This window comes from Phaenicophaeus curvirostris, chromosome 6 (assembly GCF_032191515.1).
Source record: "Phaenicophaeus curvirostris isolate KB17595 chromosome 6, BPBGC_Pcur_1.0, whole genome shotgun sequence".
In the NCBI taxonomy this organism is placed as follows: Eukaryota; Metazoa; Chordata; class Aves; order Cuculiformes; family Cuculidae; genus Phaenicophaeus; species Phaenicophaeus curvirostris.
The window spans coordinates 44,159,396-44,178,913 of record NC_091397.1 but is presented as its reverse complement, the minus strand read 5'-3'; the positions used below and the strand labels follow the sequence as shown (position 1 = coordinate 44,178,913).

At 37.6% G+C, this 19,518-nt stretch overlaps 1 protein-coding gene across 2 annotated transcripts in view; it reads right to left on the bottom strand.

Annotated features, from left to right (window-relative positions):
* NEK11 (NIMA related kinase 11) overlaps nt 1-19,509 on the bottom strand; it is a 96,858-nt gene extending 77,349 nt beyond the window's left edge. Inside the window, exons 1-2 of one of the 2 annotated variants that reach the window (XM_069860007.1) lie at nt 19,481-19,509; nt 15,506-15,762 (exon numbers count right to left, since the gene is read on the bottom strand). In XM_069860007.1, the coding sequence (XP_069716108.1) occupies nt 15,506-15,675 (170 nt within the window). In that variant the 5' untranslated portion in view covers nt 15,676-15,762; nt 19,481-19,509. Of the gene's footprint in view, nt 1-15,505; nt 15,772-19,480 lie in introns of those variants that run through there. The other variant, XM_069860008.1, reaches the window with a different exon arrangement.
* Between the last annotated feature and the right edge of the window lie 9 nt (nt 19,510-19,518).

Sequence of the window (19,518 nt, the reverse complement as noted above, 5' to 3'; positions counted from 1 at the left end):
AATGCATGAATTTTTACATCAACTTGTTTAATACCCATCTGGCAGCGTGATGAAAAAAAACATGCCATTTGATTTGTCTGCATTTCTACAGACAAGCTTCATACTATGCTGAGAGACAATACCTACTGCAATCTTCTCATCTTCATTTGACATAAGAACATTATTCCTTCCTTCATTTAGATTGTGTCACAGAACTGACAAACAGAATGAGTCCTTCTTAAACACCAATTATTACAAGCTTCTTGTATACCCAAGTCAGCAATAAAAGCCTGATGTGTTGACATATAGTGATAGTTTACCATCTTAGTCACTCAGTGATTTTGATGCTGTCATCAGCTGTCAGAGAACAAGACAGGTGTTTTTCTTATTGAAATTCATTCCCAGAAGAACAAATCAGGAGAACGTACTTTTGTAAACAAGGTATTTGTTTTATGCAATGCAATGCTAATTCACATCCAGAACTGGAATTCATTTGCATCTAGAAAGAAAACTTTCGTGATGCAGTCGAGGTGATGAATATCTGCATGCCTCTGGCACAGGTGTTTACTGTCTCTGTATGTAGATAAGGTCTGATTTTACTGAGTTTAAAATGACGAGCAGACTTTCTATTTTGTGCAGAGCTTTTGATATCTACTTCAGTAAATATGCTTAAAAAATAAAAATAACAATTTTTAAAACTCTACATTGATTAAGTATTGACAAAGAAGTTATGTCAGGGTTTCAGGAGTCTTACAGAGAAAATGAAGACTAGCCTCTGGACCTAAAGAGTCTTTTTTTTTATAATTTTAGAAGAAAAACAATGAAGTCTTCAGACTGAATTTCATCTATGCAAATTAACTATACTTTTCAATATAGAAAGCCCTTAAGAGTGCTTAAATTTACTCTATCCCATTTCAGTATTTACACAAGTAACTTCTACCCTGACAGGCAGCTAGAAAGGGCACTTTCTGTGATTTACGACTCCTATCTTAACTCAAATTTGGCATCCCTGGTGATGTCAAATAGTCTTTCTGCCTATCAAACAAACCAAAAAAGAAAAAAAAAAAGTGAGTCATCATAAGAAAATGATAAACTTTTCTTAGCTGAACTATCCTGATTGCATTTCCCTCTACCAAAAGAAACCAGCTCTACACTTTGAAGGAGACAAAGTGTTTCTATGATCCAACCTGCATTTTAAGGTTAGCTTATAATACAACATTATCACTGCACATAATTCAGCCATCGTACTTGTGTATCACCTGCTGAAAATCTCCATTTGTTCGACAGTTTAGAAACGTATAGCTATATAACACAAAGTATTTTAAAGAAAACTTTTGAAGCATGCAACATGAAAGTTTATTATGGTTATTTGGAATAACAGGCACCCCTGATATTTTGTCAAGGCTTTATCTGGAGAACACAGGTCCATTTGAAAGTCAAATTTTTCACAAAACCCTATATTTTCTGCCACTTAGGATCAAGTATTAAGCAGGATTTCAGAGGTCCAGAACTATTTGCATGAACTAAGAAATCAGGAATTTAGGTGGCACATACAGAAGAACAGTTAAAACCGCTTTCCAAAGACAATACTTTAAAATACCCCTTTTGATATAACGCTAAAAGAGATGTATTAATTTATTTATTATAAATTCCACTTAATTTAGAATACAGACACATAAGCAGACCATTGAATCATTCAAGTTGGAAAAGACTTTTAAGACCACGGAGTCCCACTGCAAAGCTAATACTGCCACGTCCACTACTAAACCATACCCCTAAAGATAAAATGTCAGTGAATACCCAACTAGAAAAATTTGTTACAGAAACGCTAGCAGTTATCTTGAACTTGAATACAGAACAAAATATTTTAACTGTGTGGGAAAAAAATTAGCTTTGCCATTTAATAGTGCAAAGACACTTCAATCTTGATGTTGAACTTACTGCAACTGAAAGAGTGACCATGTTTGCATTTTAAAAGTAAAAAGTGTCAGCTGTCACTATTTATATCCATCCTGAAGGAAGCTAGGTCTAGTACAGGTAAGAGCATCCATCCTCCTAGGATGAGAAAATAACATGAGAGAGAAGCCTGCTCCCCACAATACAGAAAGCAGCTACCCTGCCTCCGCAGTGTCTGTGCTTCAGCAGGCTCACAGACCTTCCCTGGGAACACCTTCTGGCTTTCATCAGCAAAACCTTCCTGGCTTGCATTGTCACAGTTTGAAATGCAGCCAGGCCAGGACACCGTGTCTGAAAGCGCAGTAATGTGGAGAAAATGGGGATAAATAGAGCAAGACTTAAACCAAGAGAAAAACAAGCACAAAGGTAGAATCCTCCAGGATACGGACACCCAGTGGGAATCCTTTTTGAGCTTTACTAATGACTGACAACATGCCACAGCAATGTTTATTGCAGTCTGTTTGCACTGATCTAAAATTAAATGTTTTCAACCCATCTGGCATTTGTTTACATTGATGACATACTTTATTATTATATAATTTGGTTTACTGGATCAGATGCGATTCTTAAAAGACGACAACCTTTCTGAAAACACACTCCATTTTTTGAGCAAACTGCAATATGAATTATTGACTAGGTACATTTGCTTGCTGACAGTGAAGTAAAAGAAATAGAATCATTTTAATGCCAACAATAAATTGGTCCACAACTGTGTATTGTATTTCTATCCACTCTCGTCTTTGCAGGACTTCTTCTTCACCCTGGTAACCCCTGAGTACAAGGGTCACCTGCAATTCTGTAAAACTTTATCACCTCACATTGGCTATATAACTGAATCTGAAAATGGTCATAAATAATAAAATTAAGATAGTGCCTGTCTAATAAATAATGCCTTAAACTCTATTTATCAAATGGCAAACATGGTACTAGAAATGGGGACCAAAATTAGGAAGAGGTGACAACCCTCACAAGTCCTGTCTGCACAACAGCTTCCACCATATTAAAACTGTTCAGGAAAATCAGTAACGACACCATCTGCATACAGGCAAGATGAAGTCACCCACCATTACTGCTTCTCACAGTCAAATGCTTTAGAGAATATCACACAGTTTAAGAGACTGGCACATTACAGCTGACATTGTAGTTCTAAAATAATTATTTTAGATTTCTGTTGATAATTTCCTCAATGAAACTATTGCATTGCTTTACTGGAATCTGTTTTTTGATAAATAGTCCTGACTATCTCGAACTTAAACAGTCTTTTCTGTACAGTATAAATCTGGATATTGCAAGAACCTTTTGATTTGACATTCCACTGTGCAAGAGACACATAAATACTTGCCTGCTGCCAGAAATCACAGAATGGTTTGGGTTCGAGGACCTTAAATATCATCCAGTTCCAACGCCCCTGCCATGGGCAGGGACACCTCCCACAAAATTAGGCTGCCCAAGGCCCCATCCGACCTGGCCTTGAACACCTTCAGGAATGGGGCAGCCACAGCTTCCCTGGGTAACCTGTACCAGGGCCTCACCACCTTCATTGTGAAGAATTTCTTCCTAATGTCTAGTCTAAATCTCCCCCCTTCCAATTTAAAGCCATTCCCCCTCATCCCATCACTCCATGCCCTTGTGAACAGTCCCTCCCCAGCTTTCCTGCAGCCTCTTCAGGTACTGGAAGGCTGCTCTAAGGTCTCCTCAGAATTTTCTCTTCTCCAGGCTGAACAACCCCAACTCTCTCAGCCTGTCCCCAAAGCAGAGGTTCTCCAGCCCTCTGATCACCTTCATGGCACTCCTCTGGACCTGTTCCAACAGTTCCATATATTGCTCACGTTGGGGATTCCAGAGTTGTAGTTTCCTCACATTTCCTTTCAGATCTCTCCCATTTGCACTTTTGTGCATTCAGTTTTTATTTGCAATTATGATACTTCATTGATTTTTTTTAATGGCAACCTATTGTCCAGAATCTATTTCCCTGACTGAGGCTGCCCTTCCAGTTCCACTGTGACTTTAAGCTTATCCTTACCTGTCATACATACAGCTATCAGGTTACTAATAATCTTACCAGAGTTCTCCTCCTGGTATCAGTGACTAGATTTCCTGTGCTTTACACCTTACTACCAAAATGCAAATAAATATTCCTTCCATTTTATCCATTGTATTTGGAGTAGCAGTATCTGCATGCTCAGATAATTTAAAGACATTCATCTATCTGTGAGAGAAAGAAGGAGCTGGTGAGAACACGAAATGCAAAAAGTCAGCATGGACAAATAAGTCCTACCTAGAATAAATACATGGTTTGAGTTAAGGAAAGAAACACAGTAAATTAAGAGCACTTCATTTCTGTGGGAAAATCAAGGCTATTACCACATTTACAATGAAAAGCAAACAATGAGTGTTTGTTTGCTATTCTTAATTAGCTGAAATATTTCAAGCCTAAGTATTACCACACAACTTCTTAAATCAAATCCTGGAATTCTTTTGTCACCCCCCTGGATACTATTGATTTATTAGTAAAGCCACAACAGTTGTCAATGATTGTTTTTTACTGTCATCCAAAACAGCCTATTCATGCTGTTCACAAACACTCAGAAATAGTGAGAACTAATACCCGAGTTAGCCACTAAGAATTCAATTGCTATATGAACACTGCAATATCCACAGACAGATTAAATATAAATTCATTTTCTGAATGAGCACTTAAAAGAATGTAACAGTGCTTAAATACCTTTGAATGGCAATGAGATTTCATAAATCTACAAGTGAAATGGATGATTCACTTTTCATTTCCATCAGCAAGTGATAATTATAGCACCTATTTTTGAAGATGCTTAATTTTCAAACGCTCTAACATATGCACTAACACTGAACATTTCAGCTCATGATGCAAACAGTTTATGGCTATTTGAAAATTAACAGTTCCTAATCAGTATCCCAAAGAAATTAGAATATATTTTGTGGGATAAGATCATGAAAGAAAACACTGTTAAAATAAATTAGTTCCAAGGAATACAGCTTATATTGTTTTCTCCTGCACTAAGCAAAATCTCACCTATACAAAAGGGCACACTTCAAATTATTTTTGGTCAACCATATGTGCCAATGCTGAAAAAGAATCATTAATTATAAAGCAAAGCAAGGTACTTGTGTTGTCCTTCACAGAACTGAACAAGCCATATTACAGCACAAAAGAATCCACTAATATTATTTAGATATGCAAGTGTATTTATTTTTAATGATTCTTTGAGACATATTGAGTTACAAAATAAAAGTGAACATGGATGAGTAAAGGAGGAATTCTTCCTCTAAAACTATGGTTTTTTAAATCTAGAGTTTTTTTCCCTTGACAGATATGAAAAAAATAAGATGTAATTACATTTATAGCCTATTAATAAGTTTCACCCTTAATCAAATATTAATAGACTCTGATTGAATTGAAGAAATTTTTACCTACTCAGGAAAATTATTAAAAACTACTATGGAGTACAGACTAAATACCTGTGAATTTACTTCTTTTTTAGCAATACTTTATCATTACATGTTACATTATCACCACCTACTGTTCATTTACCCCTTTTCTTAACAGCTTCGTCTTGATGAAGAACATAATTAAATGTCATGCTGCCATTCACCTAAACACAATTTGAGAGGGAAATTTGACAAGGACTAAATAATTTGTTTCTTCTTTGTATCTTTGAAGACTTAATTCCATCAAACATCAAATCATCTAAATCAAGCATTTCTCCATTGTGATTTCACTACACATACTGCACACAGTTCACTAATAACTGCTCTCTGCTAATTAATGTTACACTAAAACTTGGGTGCAGCATTTTGTCTTCAAGCATTATAATATGATTAAGCATCTCGTAATTGCCATGCTGCATTTCTTCAACTCGCAGCCCTGGGCTACAGCATCTGTCAAAAGGAATTTTCCTTGTACAGCACTTAGTTTACATTTTTAAATTAGTTGCAGTTAAAAATTTTGGAGAAAGACCTTCATATCACCTGATTTATATGAATCAGTTTACAGAAAACAGACAATTTTGAAGAACAGGAAGCTGCGACAGGAAACCCAAGACACTGATCATCACTATAAGATTGTACTCCATAGAAATTCAAACATTTCCTCGCATAAAATTGAATTGTTTTTTTCCTGAAAGTAAATATATTTGTAAGCAGAATTACATTCCTTTCAATGTTGCAAGGATATTTGTGTCAACAGTATTGTCCCTTCAGTGGAACTAATTCCTATAAGTAATTTACTAATTGCTGCAATTTTCATGAGAAAACTCACTCTTCCTACATGTCTTTTTCCAGCAGGCATCTCCTCCAATGCTTATTTCTGATATTCATTGAATTAGCTATGGTATAAAAAAGGGCGGAGGGGGAGGGGAAGAAGGAGATAAAAGCATAGTTTATAGCTTCACAAAAGCTTATTGCTAAATATTCTACAAAGAGAATCAAGAAATGCTGAGGAAATTAATTGTGTACAACATCTACAGTTAGATAAAAATCTTTTAATACTTTCTAACCCCCCTGAGTATTATACTGTGGTCTTAGAAATCAGTGAAACACGTGCAATTAAAAAATTAGAAATCATTGAAACACGTGCAATTAAAAAATTAAACAACTACTCAGCAACACTGAAGTTATTTTAGAACACATGAAGGGCACACCACGTATGTAAGAGAAACTGTGACCTAAGAACTACTTTCAGCAGTATGTCACATAAGCACAACCAAAACAAAACCAACCCACTGAGTGTCCAGCAAATCCAGAATTTATTCCGCACACTGCAGCAGTTTTTTCATTACGATGTACTGAATGCAACAAAGAGCAGAAGGCTTGGAAGCAATAACAACATCCTTGATGCAGACTTAAAACACCTTGCCAACAAGAGTAAAATGCAATAAGATACAGTAGACAGGCACAGTCAAATATTGCAAAACCATACTGTATCTTTGAGGCAGGACGTCACAGTTCAGCCTAAAGTAATACTAGTGTACCTCTCCATTTTCTTGGTAAAGCTAGCTTACCTAAAGCATAAAAACTAAAAATCAGTTTCAGTAAAATGAATGAGACGGAAGTTATCTCAAGGCATTTGCTTAATTACAAAATCTTTAAACTTTGTCTCTCCTGTGCACCTTAAAGAACCAATAATTTACCAACAATGCACACCTTAAGCACAATTCTCCACTCAATGTCGAAAATAATGCTTGTAAACACTCTGAAAAACGATGAACTTAAGCATCAGCATCACTCCCTGCCTGCACACAAGATCACAAATAGCAACAGTACTACCAAAGCTCAAGAAGATGACTGAGCAGATGTAAAAGTTCTATCAGACATTGCTGCAGAGGCTTTTTAGAGGTGCCTACGTTACACTAGCTGGACAAAAGGTCCCAAGATGCTCTCAGTACTCACCCTTTAGTTTCAAAGAACCCACAGAATATCAGGGATTCCATTTTTTGAAAATGAGGGAACTAGATACGTTAACATTCTCTGCTTGTGCAGAGGCCTGCAGCCTGGCTGTAGCTTTAAATTGCTAAACCCATCACCAACATGGGCAGCAGGAAATCTCACACCTGTGCTCCAACACCAAGCACCCCAGCAGTCCTCACTAGAGGCTTACCCAGCACAGAGACTTTCCTAACCTTTACACATTGAGCTCTAAACAATTTGTTCAAGTGTGAGATGGCCTGTCTTTTGGTTTCCCATGTGTTGTAACCATCATCTCTGTTGTTCTACAAATTTTAGCAGAGTATCCCTCTGCGGAGATACTGTGTGTGTATCGATAGCTTTGCAGTAGCTGCATATAAGCACAGCTTCACGGGACAGATGAATGGCAGAGCTGTAGTGGGCTCTAATGGTAGCTCCCATCTTCTGTACCTGTCTTGTACTTGGGCACTGTCACACTCCCACTGCAAGAGAGGTCTGCAGCTCCTTACTTCCATGTGCCAAAGGCTGGTGAGGAGCCCTACAGTGCCATGCTGGGCTGCAGGATAAGCTGAGCCCAGCAACATAGTCTCCAGTAAGAATTGCTTTGAATGAGTCCGAGGTTATCAAACTGGACCCCGAACCAGCATTGGTCTGAACTGGAAATGCTCTGAAACAACTGCAGCCTTAGCTGCAAGTGCCTACCAAAGCTGAAAACCAGTGTTGGTGGTTTCACTCTCTGGCAATCTCCATTTGCAGGCATACTCCTCAACTAAGGCACACGGATCATCAGCCACTGTTACAGAAGTTTCAGCAAGGACTTGAACACATAGGCAGGTCTTGACACCTGTAGCACTGTTCACAGAATACTGAAGTCATGCTCAACCATCTGAGTGGAAAGCTTGTGAAAGCTAACTTCTTAAACTGCTTTAGCCAAAGCAGCAAGACCTCCCAGTCAATGTCTTTATTTTTTCTTACTTGGGGCCATAAGCAACTGTACAGCTCAGTAGCAATAGCAGCTCAGCTGACACACAGTAGCCTGAACCTTACATGAAGAAGCAGAGGTACACATGACTCAATCAAAAGATAGTTCAGTAAGAAAAGCTTATTTAAAAGTAAGCAGCAGTTAGGAAGGTCCTGTAGGAAATACACCTTTGTTCAGTTTCCAAGGAGATGATGAATATCTGTTCACTAATGTAAAATGGCCTGACAGAGTCTAGATTTTATTTCTATTAATAGTTTTTACTATTAAATGAGAGAAAAGAAAAAAGAAAACAGTACAATTAGATGAACACGCATGACAACTGGCAGGGAGTCATTTGTTACCATTTTAATCAATCCCATGTCAAATGGCCATTCCCTTAGAATACCTTCAGAGCGGCAAACAGGCAGCAAATGCAAGGATACAGCAATCTGCTGATTGTCACTTGGATATTCGTAAGTTACAAAACTCTTCACCTTTAAATTTTATTTCATTTGTTATAAGAAGTGATAAATAATTGAAACTCCCGTGTTAAATTATTCAGCTAAGTGCACAGTTTCCAAGGAATCATAGCATGAGTCTAGATTAATGGTATAATGCAAGTCAGACACAGAAGCTGAGCTGACATCCCACAATTACCACACACAGGAGCAGTCCAGGGAGCGTAGCACTTCTCAGCGTGTGCTTTCCATCCCAGGGACATATAAGTACCTTGTGAATATTTATGAACTGTAAGTCCCTACTGCCTACTGTGTACTTCAGCTGCTTGTCCATGCATGGGTAGGAATTAGTGAAACTTAACCCAGACCTTCACTTGGCACAACTGATTAGGACACTCATTATCTTTAAGTGATAGCATTGTCTTTCAAAACTACATCTGGACATAAATCTCTACTACAAAAGCTTTTGTCTTTAACCACAATTATATGTTATAATTAACTGACAAACTACTCAGGGGGACTGGCCTAGAAGTGACTACAGAGGTATTACTGTTTGTTATAATAATGCTGGTACAATCCTGCTACTTTCTTTATACAAACCAAGTCATCTAATTATTTTGGGAAGGTCTAGGTCCATGATGTCCAGAAACAAAAGCAAACTCCTCATAAATTGAGACAGACCTTTGCAAAAATTATATGTGAGTCAAGAGTCTGGGGGAATAAAACACAACACCTGCAGATGTCCTGCATTTTGAAGGTGATTTGTACATTTAAGTAAATTAAAAGCTATATTGACATTTCATTTACAAATATCTACATAAACTGTTTCCTAGACACAATATTGAAATGCTTTCCTTTTCTTTGTCGTTAGATATCGCATTTGGGCAATCATTGGGATGGTAGAGTTTTATAAGACAGTAATGACCTGATAACTACTGAGCTGCTGATACTTTGCCAACAGAATTGGCATTGTATTCACACATGGGTGTGACTTGAATTTCTTATCAAATAAGATTCAGTAAGCTTCAACGCATTTACTTATTATATGTTACCAAAGAATTGAAGGTAGATAGTAAATACCAGTTTCAACCAAATCTGTCAGAAGGTCACCAGTTTCACAGATCTTAAGAGGATTTTATTTAATAATCTAAGTAGGAAGTACAAGAGCCTTCCTACTTAGAAGGAAGGCCCCTGGTCCTCAAAAGCTGCCTAATGACCAGTGTATGTATACTGATCATCTCACCTGTGCATGTGCTCAGTGATCACCATGGCTTGGCTTGTCTCTTTTCCAACCACTGATTAGGGAATATAGAAGGAAAATAGAAATACTGAAAGGACACAAGAGGGAAGGAGAAGCTGGAGCTATGATTAGAGGAGGTAAAACAGAGGACATTCCAGAAAAAGGGATGTTGTCATAATGTGTGGTGAAAAACTAGGACTTCTTGTAGTAGGTTAAGGGAACAGAGAACCCAAGTCTACAGGAAACTATTGATTCCTTCCTGCCACACAGAACAGCTTGTTTCCAAACTATAGAACTGATGCCCTTGATATTGGGCTCTAGGTGAGGCTTGAGCAACTACGGTTTAACTAAAAGTTTTGCTAATATTTAGGAAGATTAAGACATCAAGGAATGATGTCTCAAGTAGTGACCAAGTTATTTTCCACAGCCTTGCTGCATGAACACAGGTAAACTGTTTAACTTCCCTGTTTATGACCTATTTGCAAACTGGATAAAAGTATTTCACAGCTCTGAAAAGTGCTTTTGGGTCCCAGAATGGCAACAGTGCTAAATGCATGCAGTCATACTTAATAGACAGCACTCCATAGCGGCACGCATGCATCTAGAAAAGTGACTAAGTAGCACTGTTTATCCTTTGCTTGTAACATTATATTATACAAACTTAAAGAAAAAAAATGACACTTGGGTGCAACTTCATTACTTGTGCCACTTTATGAAAGAAAAAGAGGAAAATCAACAAAACCACATAACAAATAGTTTTTAGCCAAATTAAAGCTAACATTTTTTTCTTCTTAAAATAGCCAAACCCACAGCCTCTAAAAGTTTGTGAAATTCCACTAATGGGCAACTAGTGATGTACATCCCCATCTGTCGTGCCTAATTCCATTCAAATCCTGGAAAGGAATAAAAACTACAGCAAATATTTGCAGGAGTATCCAATCCTTATTTGGACTCCAGTTACACATTAGCTAAATCAGTTTGCAATTTGAAATAAAAGATTTGCCAAAGCTCATTTTAGAAACCACTAGAATGGAAAGACAGTGTCAATATTAAGCAATTCAATCTCAGTTTCAATGAATGTACAGTACCTGGCTCAGAACAAGATCTGCAAATACCTAACAGTGAAAATATCAAATAATGTATAAATCAAGCCATCCTGTGTAAACTGAAACTAAGAAACTTGCTTTTGTGTAAACACATCTCTTGCGTTTAACTGACTTCAGGGCCTAAAACGATGTCATATCTGACCATGGTTTCTTCCAAAACTATGGGAAATTTATGATCTCTCTCCTATATGGATTGCCTAGTGCATGAGAAACTTCTTTCATAGTCAAGTCTCCCATGTTCTGGCCTTTCTTTTTATGAGGGTATTGATTTTGTTTTCTACTCTGCTGCCTGTTTTCACATAAGTCACAGCAACTTCTGTCTTGGAGATGTTTAACTCTGTCATGCTCAGTCAAAAGATCTTGTAGAGGATGTACAGTAGATGGCATAACTTCCTACACAAACATGGATTACAAGGTCACCTTGTTTAACCATAAATCTAAAATCAAGAACTTGTACTTTCATTTTTAGGAAATTATTATGGAAGTTGAAAAAGTTATTCAGCACATGTCTGCACAAAGCAGACTCAGAATGAGGTAAGTGTGATCCTTAAGTCTAACACCCAGTCTGAATTAATCCCATAGTGGCTCTATCTTACTCCAGAATACTAAACACTAGTTTGGTTTTCACTCTTTCCACTGTGGATAACATAGCTTGGAAAAACAAACCACAAGCAATACAAGCAGAGAAGCTACCACTCAGTAAATTTATATGGGACAGAGCCTATAAAAGCATATTTAAGAATATTTAAGTCACTTGCAACTATTATTCTCTAAAGGAAAACTGAGTTCATCAACACAAGATGTGTTGTATGACTAGAGATTTTCCTGGCTTAGACATTCAGGTATTTCGCTATGTCTGTAGCTGACAGTTCTAGTTGAGATAGCGTGGAATGTAAAATCAAAATTAAAAAGGCATAGTTGTAGAGATCACACAGGACCACAAACATAAAGAATTGCCAGAAAATACAACTTACAAAAAATACAAGTAAGGAAGTTAAAGCAACAGGCAAGGAATGTGTTGTAAAAGTCAACACTGGAGGGACTTACAGTAAGAGACCTCCATACACTACTATACTTGTAGTACTTCATAACTTTATTATTTATAGAGTATGCAAATCTACAATATCACACTGAATGTCTCTGCTCCAGTACTATCTCAGGAAGTCAGTAATCTGAATCCCATCCATACAGAGAACAGATCAGCATGAAGCTGACATGCCTATGAGAGGCAGGCATTGCTGGCCTGAGCACTTCACTGTGGAGAGTTTTATTTGAAATAAGTCTGTTAACCTGAGGCATGCCACAAATAATGAACCCTCACTTTGCTCATGACAGCTGAGATCCTTGAAAGGACAAGGCACATCCAAAACCTATTTCTAAAATTATGCAAAAGCTTCGCTAAGCATAAATGAAATTACATTATAAGCATTGTTAGTCTCTGCATTCACTCATTCTGTAGCTCAGAATGAGTTAATGGAACTCATTGAGCTAATGGAAAATGGGAAAAGGTATCCCCGAGCAGCTTCTGTACCAATATCCAAGATGTCATTCTTCTTGAGAACTTGTATTTGTATGATTTATTCTTATGCTCTTTCACAGTGCTTTAGACTATAGTTATTTCCAGGGAAGTATCTGTGGCTGAGTTCACATTGTATATAATATTTGTCTCAGCACATTCTAGAAACAATACATACAGACTTCTAATTCTGCTGAGGTAATTTGGAACCCAAATATCTCAATGCCTTTTTCTTTTTCTGCCAAAGTGCTTTCAGAGCTGTATTAAGATTATTCTTTTAAAAAAGTAAGAAACATAATAATCAATTTTTTTCATTTGAAAGTATATATAACTTCCCAATGGAAAATACAACAAAAGCACTAACCAGTACTGTTCCATAAGAGATTATTTTCCGATTTGAAAGTAGTGTTGAAAACCCAATATTTTTAAATAGAAGAAAATGTCTATGCTCTATGTCATTATGTTACCTGAGCTTTCATGCTAACCTGATCTAGTATTTTTGTCTTCTGTTAGCGTGTAAGTGATAGAAAGTTGGGGTAATCTACTCTTCAATCTACATTTGAGGCTCAGATAGAATAATTGTGATACGGAAGTACCCCCTAGTGATGAAAAGATGAACTACAGTATTACACTAGCACTTCGGCTTTTTATATATTGTTCTACTAACAAAAAGAGAGTGATAGAACAGGAAAAGAATATGCCTTTTGATACTCATCTTCTGTCCTGGGAATGGCAGAGGGCACACTCAGCCTCATCTCTAATAAAAAACAGGAATGAAATGCTGCAGGCAGGGAATGTTTGTTCAAAACGCAATCACTCACAATTAAAGTTATCAAAGAAAAATTCTTAAGGAAAAAACAGAAATAGTAACTACTTGAAAACAAAGCAAACGATCCTTGTTTTTGAGGCTTGGCAGCTTGTGCTATAGCAGCAAATGGATAAAGACACACATTTCACTATACCGTCAATATCCTAAGAACAAGCTCAATAAGAGTTGAATTCCAAATGGTCTTAAAAGCTCAGATAGTTCTGCCTCCCTATTTGCACGATAAATATTTTTAACAGAAAACAAAACAAAACAAAAATTATTTTATATTGTTTTCAATTAAAGTTTTCATTAAAGAACATTTTGGTAGAAAATGGTAGCTAATGGTAAAAGAACCAGAAGACTTATAAGCCAGCTGAAATAAGCTCAGAGTTTAGTAGCCTCCAACTCCATCTCAGGAGCTGAATTGTGTCTTGGCTGCACATTTATTAAGACAATATTGCCAAGAATACATTGTCATAAATAGCAAAAGTGAGGCACAAATGAATCAGAAAAAGCTCTTCAATCATATAATTGCTCATTAGTGTGTCCATGAATAAGGACTGATACACTCCCATATTTAAAGGAAGAATGTATTTCTGGCTGAAAAGCACATTGATTAGATGTTTCAGACTTTAAGCAAAATGCCTCACAAATCTTACTGTATGATAACAAAAATATTCACATTTAAATCTCATTTGTTGTAAGTATCAAACTGGTAGACAAATACAATGCATTACTGGCTGGGCACAATAGGAAGTCAAGCCTGTAATGCATTAACCAGACACTCAAATTCAAACTCACATACAGAAATGTCAACAGTCTGAAAACGTTCTTTTGCCTTTGTGGCTTCAGAATCCTCAAGGGTTTAATCAACCAGATTGATGAGACCAGTCCAAATCCATGCAAATTAATAAAAAAAAATTTTGCTGGCAATTAAAAAAAAGTGCTATCAGTTAGGCATACAGCAAATTGAAATGTGTTTACTAGAATTTCTGTAAATATTCCTTCTCAGGTTTCACTTAGACAACAATTATAAAAAATAGGACGTCAATACAGCAGTTTCTTTTGTGAAGAAACACTATTCTCAACAATCTCGAGTCCTTACAATGCCACAGAATCAATTCCTAAAAGCATCCAATTGTCATCAAAAAAAGCTACCTACAGTAAACAAACAAGATATCATCAGAAATTACGAAGGGAGATCATAAAAATATAATCAGAAAATCTGATATTTTCAGGCTCCATGTTCCATGCACGTGTAACTGAAAGAAGCATTATAGAGCCAGATATTGCAATAGCTGGGGCTCTTAAGGATTCTCTTTTTCCTCATTAGTTAAAACTAAAACATCATATTCTTGAAGATGGGTAAGCATGGGATGGAAGGCAAATGTGCAGCACTTTTGTCAGTGTTCTGAAGAACTAAGTTTATTTATAAAATACAAAGACCTCAAAAATAAACTATACAATTATATTATACACCCATATATTATACGTATTGTATATAGCTTATAAATTATAAGGCTTTAAGCCTTTAATAATTTTGTTACAAAGAAGAGCAAATTTGTGAACCCTGGCACATACCATTGCTCTGTTTCTTGTCAGGACAATGATAAAATTTACCTCGGTTCTGAGTAAATACAAAGGTCTCTTCCACAGCGCCTATCTTACATTAGCAACTTGTCCGAGGTATGACACCGGGGAGTGGGTAAGCTGCATCTGTTTTTACAGTCTGTATCGTTACAAGGCTTCAGAGGCGTACATCATTATGGAGTCTTGCACAACTAAATTTAAAAGGACTTAGTTGAAAGCACTCTAAGATAGACACATCGGATAACTATTTTAATCAAGAACAGATTCAGCAGGAACGCTGACTTGGCATTAAGTCTGCTTCTATTGTATGTCCCCACTGAAGTCAAACAGTTAAGACTGCAATGTAACATCAAACTGAGAGATGGGACACAAACACAAAAAGAAACTCCAACTACAACACAAAAAATACATTCAAAACATTTTTATTTAAAGCACGAGAAGGTTTTACTTACAATTCTTCTCCTTGTTTCGCTTTTTTGTCAGAAACCAGATATACGCTTCCAAAGCTTCCATTGCCAAGTTTCCTCCGAACACTGTATCTTCTTGCGATCATAGCACCAGAGCAAGTAGAATTAAATATGGCAACAGGGACATGCTTAGCAGTTTCTTGAAATTTCAGCATTTCTCTGTGTAACAGAAACTTAAACAAATTTTTCTAGAATGGAGTTTTCAAATCCTTTTACTTTTCCACAGATGTTCACAGGAAACTCTTGAAACAGAAAAATATTTTATTTGTCAATGTATTATTCTTATTAAAATCATCATTTAATTCTACAGCAGTACTTACAGTGGTTAGCTTGCAGCAAAACTCAAATTAAGCAGAACCCTTAGTTGCTAAGCTATGGGCAGAAGACTTGATAAAGAAACTCCGGGTAATGTAGAAGTGACATAGTCAGCATTACTCTAAATCAACATTAAATTAATTCAGTCCAACTGATAACACTGGAGAAATGAAATGCAGGTGCTTATACATTCATTTATTTAGAAGTTCTAGTGCTTTTGGCAAGGACAACACCACCTGTATTTCGCCTGACAGTTCCCCTAGGGATGGCACCATAATTTGACTTCACTCCCATCCGTTACTACCAAGCTGTTTTCTCTGCTCTTTCATTTGCCCTTTAGATTTCACCATTTGTTTCAGAGCTGACCTCACAGGTTCTGTAGGATTCACTCCCAGTATCTTCTGCAAATTACCCACAAGTGTACAAGACCTCCAATAAAACCCAGTTCTTCCAGAAGTTCTTCATGTCTCCTTCACTGTAATACCTCTTTCTTGAACCACCTTTCCAACAATTTACTTTTGATTCAGAATCTTGACTAATTGAGGCCCTAATTCTACAATAAAGGGGCTGCAAAGGCAAATCTCTAGTTTCTACAGTTTTCAACATCTGAACATGCATCTAGAATAACTTTGTTTACTCAGCCTTCCTCATTCCAAATGATAAACGTTAGATGTTTCACTGCACATAATAAAACAATACTTTTTCCATTACCTTGCCTTTTTAAAATGCTGCCTGCACAATTTGTGCTTTGGGGTCCTTTAGAACAAAGATGTTGCAGGATCCTATAATCAGTGCATCTAATATTACTACCTATTAGGCTTGCCTGCTGCAGTACAGTGTACCCACACTGGGCTTATTCACCACAGCATTTTAACATCAATGCAAGCAAATTGAAATTAGTTGTTGTTGTTGTTGTTGTTGTCTTGGAAGAGAAAAGAAAAATTGCTTAATTTTAAAAACTGTATAACTGCTGGTTCCAAGTCACTGTCTTCACTTTCTAACAAACTGAGAGCCTAAAGGAAGATCACAAATTTGTACCTTACAAATACAAATGTATTTCTGTGTGCGTGCATAAGAATCTATTTTAAAACCCAGCTGCTGTCATGCTGTACCGAAGAGCCTAGTATTGCAGCCTCACTATACTATGAAATACAGCCAAATTTTAACTACTACAAACCATCTTAACAATGATAGAAATCCTCTATGTTTTTTTAAACAAAAGCACTCCTGAGATTGTCTCTGCATTCTCTTTCAGACAGCCACAGTGACAATTATTTTGAAATGCAAATGCTTAAGCAAGAAAATTACTTCTTTTGTATCCCCAAATCTGTCCGAAGAAGGATAAATGGATCACATTGAGGCATGGGTGAAGGGAGGACAGGAAAATGAACTCCATAAAGTACTACATTGCTAGTTCTGGGAAGTTTTCATATTGTTTTATTTACTATTCTATTCTCCTAGGAAGCTGCTGTTTTATCGATGCCTTCATGAATTCCAAATAGAATAGCTTTGAAATATGTAACCCTTAGAAATAACTATGCTTACAAAAACCACTGAGCTATCTTTTTTTTTTCTAGAAGAGTCCCTTAACACTCCTCATCTTTAAATTTCCTTACTTATTTGTGCCCTAGAAATAGATCACAATCCTTTACACGACAACATCGCACTTGAGATCAAGTAGCCCATTGAGTCTAATTGTTGTGCTTCATTTCCAGCCTTGCCTCTCACCTACTACTCTCTATACTTCAATTTCCATCTCTACATAATAATAGTAATAACTAGCACATAACTTCATGAAATGCTTTGCTATCTGCTGAACAGCATTATAAGGCAGCGGCCAGGGATTTCTGTTGTGGTAAAACACGCACATTTTAATGGCACAGAAGAGATGGATGATTGAGCCACCTGCATTTCGAAGAAATGTCTTGTAAGAGACAATAGACCCAAGAGCCTGACTCAGCCGCAAGAGTGACCAATTCTTTGGGAAGAATGTGAACTGGTAGCCTCTCCTACCTCACCCAAACCTTTAACCCAGCCTTCCTGCTGTTTTTTACTGGTGTCCATCCTCTCCCATTGAGCAGGTATTTCCCAAGCAGCAGTACATCAATTGCTTCATTAAAGTTCAGAACAACTAGGGATAACTCAAAGAAATCAACTCTCCAGCCACTTTTCCTCAAAAATCCCAGTATATCCCATCAAGTAACACTCTGGCAAACAGTTTTTGTTCTTAATTTTCCCCCCACTGCTTCTCCCCCAGTCCCATGCCAGAGCCTGGCAGCCTGCTGATGCCAAACTAATGCAATTACATTCTCTGGATCACTTTTTTTCTTTTTCCTTCTTCTGTAGAGTTAAATCTTCTTCATCTTTTTTTGGTGTTAGCTAAAGCAAAGCTGTTGGTTTGGGTTTCATAGTTCAACCTACACATGTTAAGTGCACAGCAACTCCACTTCTTTCCCTGTCCTTCCTTTACTTCTATAAGTAAGACATTGGTACATTGGTCTTAATTTCTTTTACATAACTTCCAAGGTTCCTTTAGTAATAGCTAATGTACTCCGACACTTTCTGCCTTCCTGACAAAACACTTTTTGCCAATTAAGATGATTTCCTAATTTTAAGAGGTTTTCCTTTTACTTCTTAAGAACCCCTGTGCTACATCATTCGCCACCCCAACCTCTACAAATTCCAGGATTATTCCATTTAAACTCCAGATGTCCTCAGTATTTACTACCTTGATTTTTCTTCCCTGCCGATAACTTCACTCATCCACTCCTTTAAACTTTTTGAAAATAGAGAACTGAGGTATTCCTGGGTTTATCCCTCATTTAAAAAAAAAAAAAAAAAAATTAACTAACTCCTGAATGCTGGAACTCCACTGTTATTTTCTGCAACACCTTTATAAACCTAGCCAAGTCTAAAGTCACGTTATCTCAGATGAAAGGATAACTGAGAAAGACTTTACTAATAGTGTGGGTAGCAAAGGAGCTTGCACGTCATGGTAAAGCAAGGTTAAATGTGCTTGACTATCAATTGATGAAGCTGAAGTCCTCTAGGATAACCTTAAAGGTGTTATTGTTAACAGACGGAGGAAGACTATTCAGGCATTGGCACAGGGAGGTGGCTGAGTCACCATTCCTGAAGGTGTTTAAAAGACGAGGTGTTTAAGGATATGGTTTAGTGGCAGATAGGAACGGTTGGACTCGATGATCTAAGCCATCCTTTCCAACCTATGGTTGGACTCGATGATCTAACAGGTCCTTTCCAACCTGGTGATTCTATGATTCTAGCACTCACAACTCATGCTATGAAGGCTTGGGGGGACGGGGACACACACACACGATGTGGTGTTCCCGCTTCCCTGCCAGGCTCTCCAGACCCCCTTCCTTGCCCTCCCCGGGACTCCGCTGGCCGTACGTTATCACAGAACCGTGTGGGTTGGAAGAGACCTTAAAAACCATCCAGTTCCAATCCCCCTTGCCGCGGGCTGGGCCACCTCCCACCGGATCAGGCTGCTCGAAGCCCCATCCAATCTGGCCTCGAACACCTCCAGGGATGGGGCAGCCACGACTTCTTCGGGCAACCTGTGCCAGGGCCTCAGCGCCCCCAGACTCCTCCCGGCCTGAGGCAGGGGCAGCCGCAGCCTCCTACCTGGCCGGCCCTGAGCTGCGCCAGCGCCGCGTCCGCGT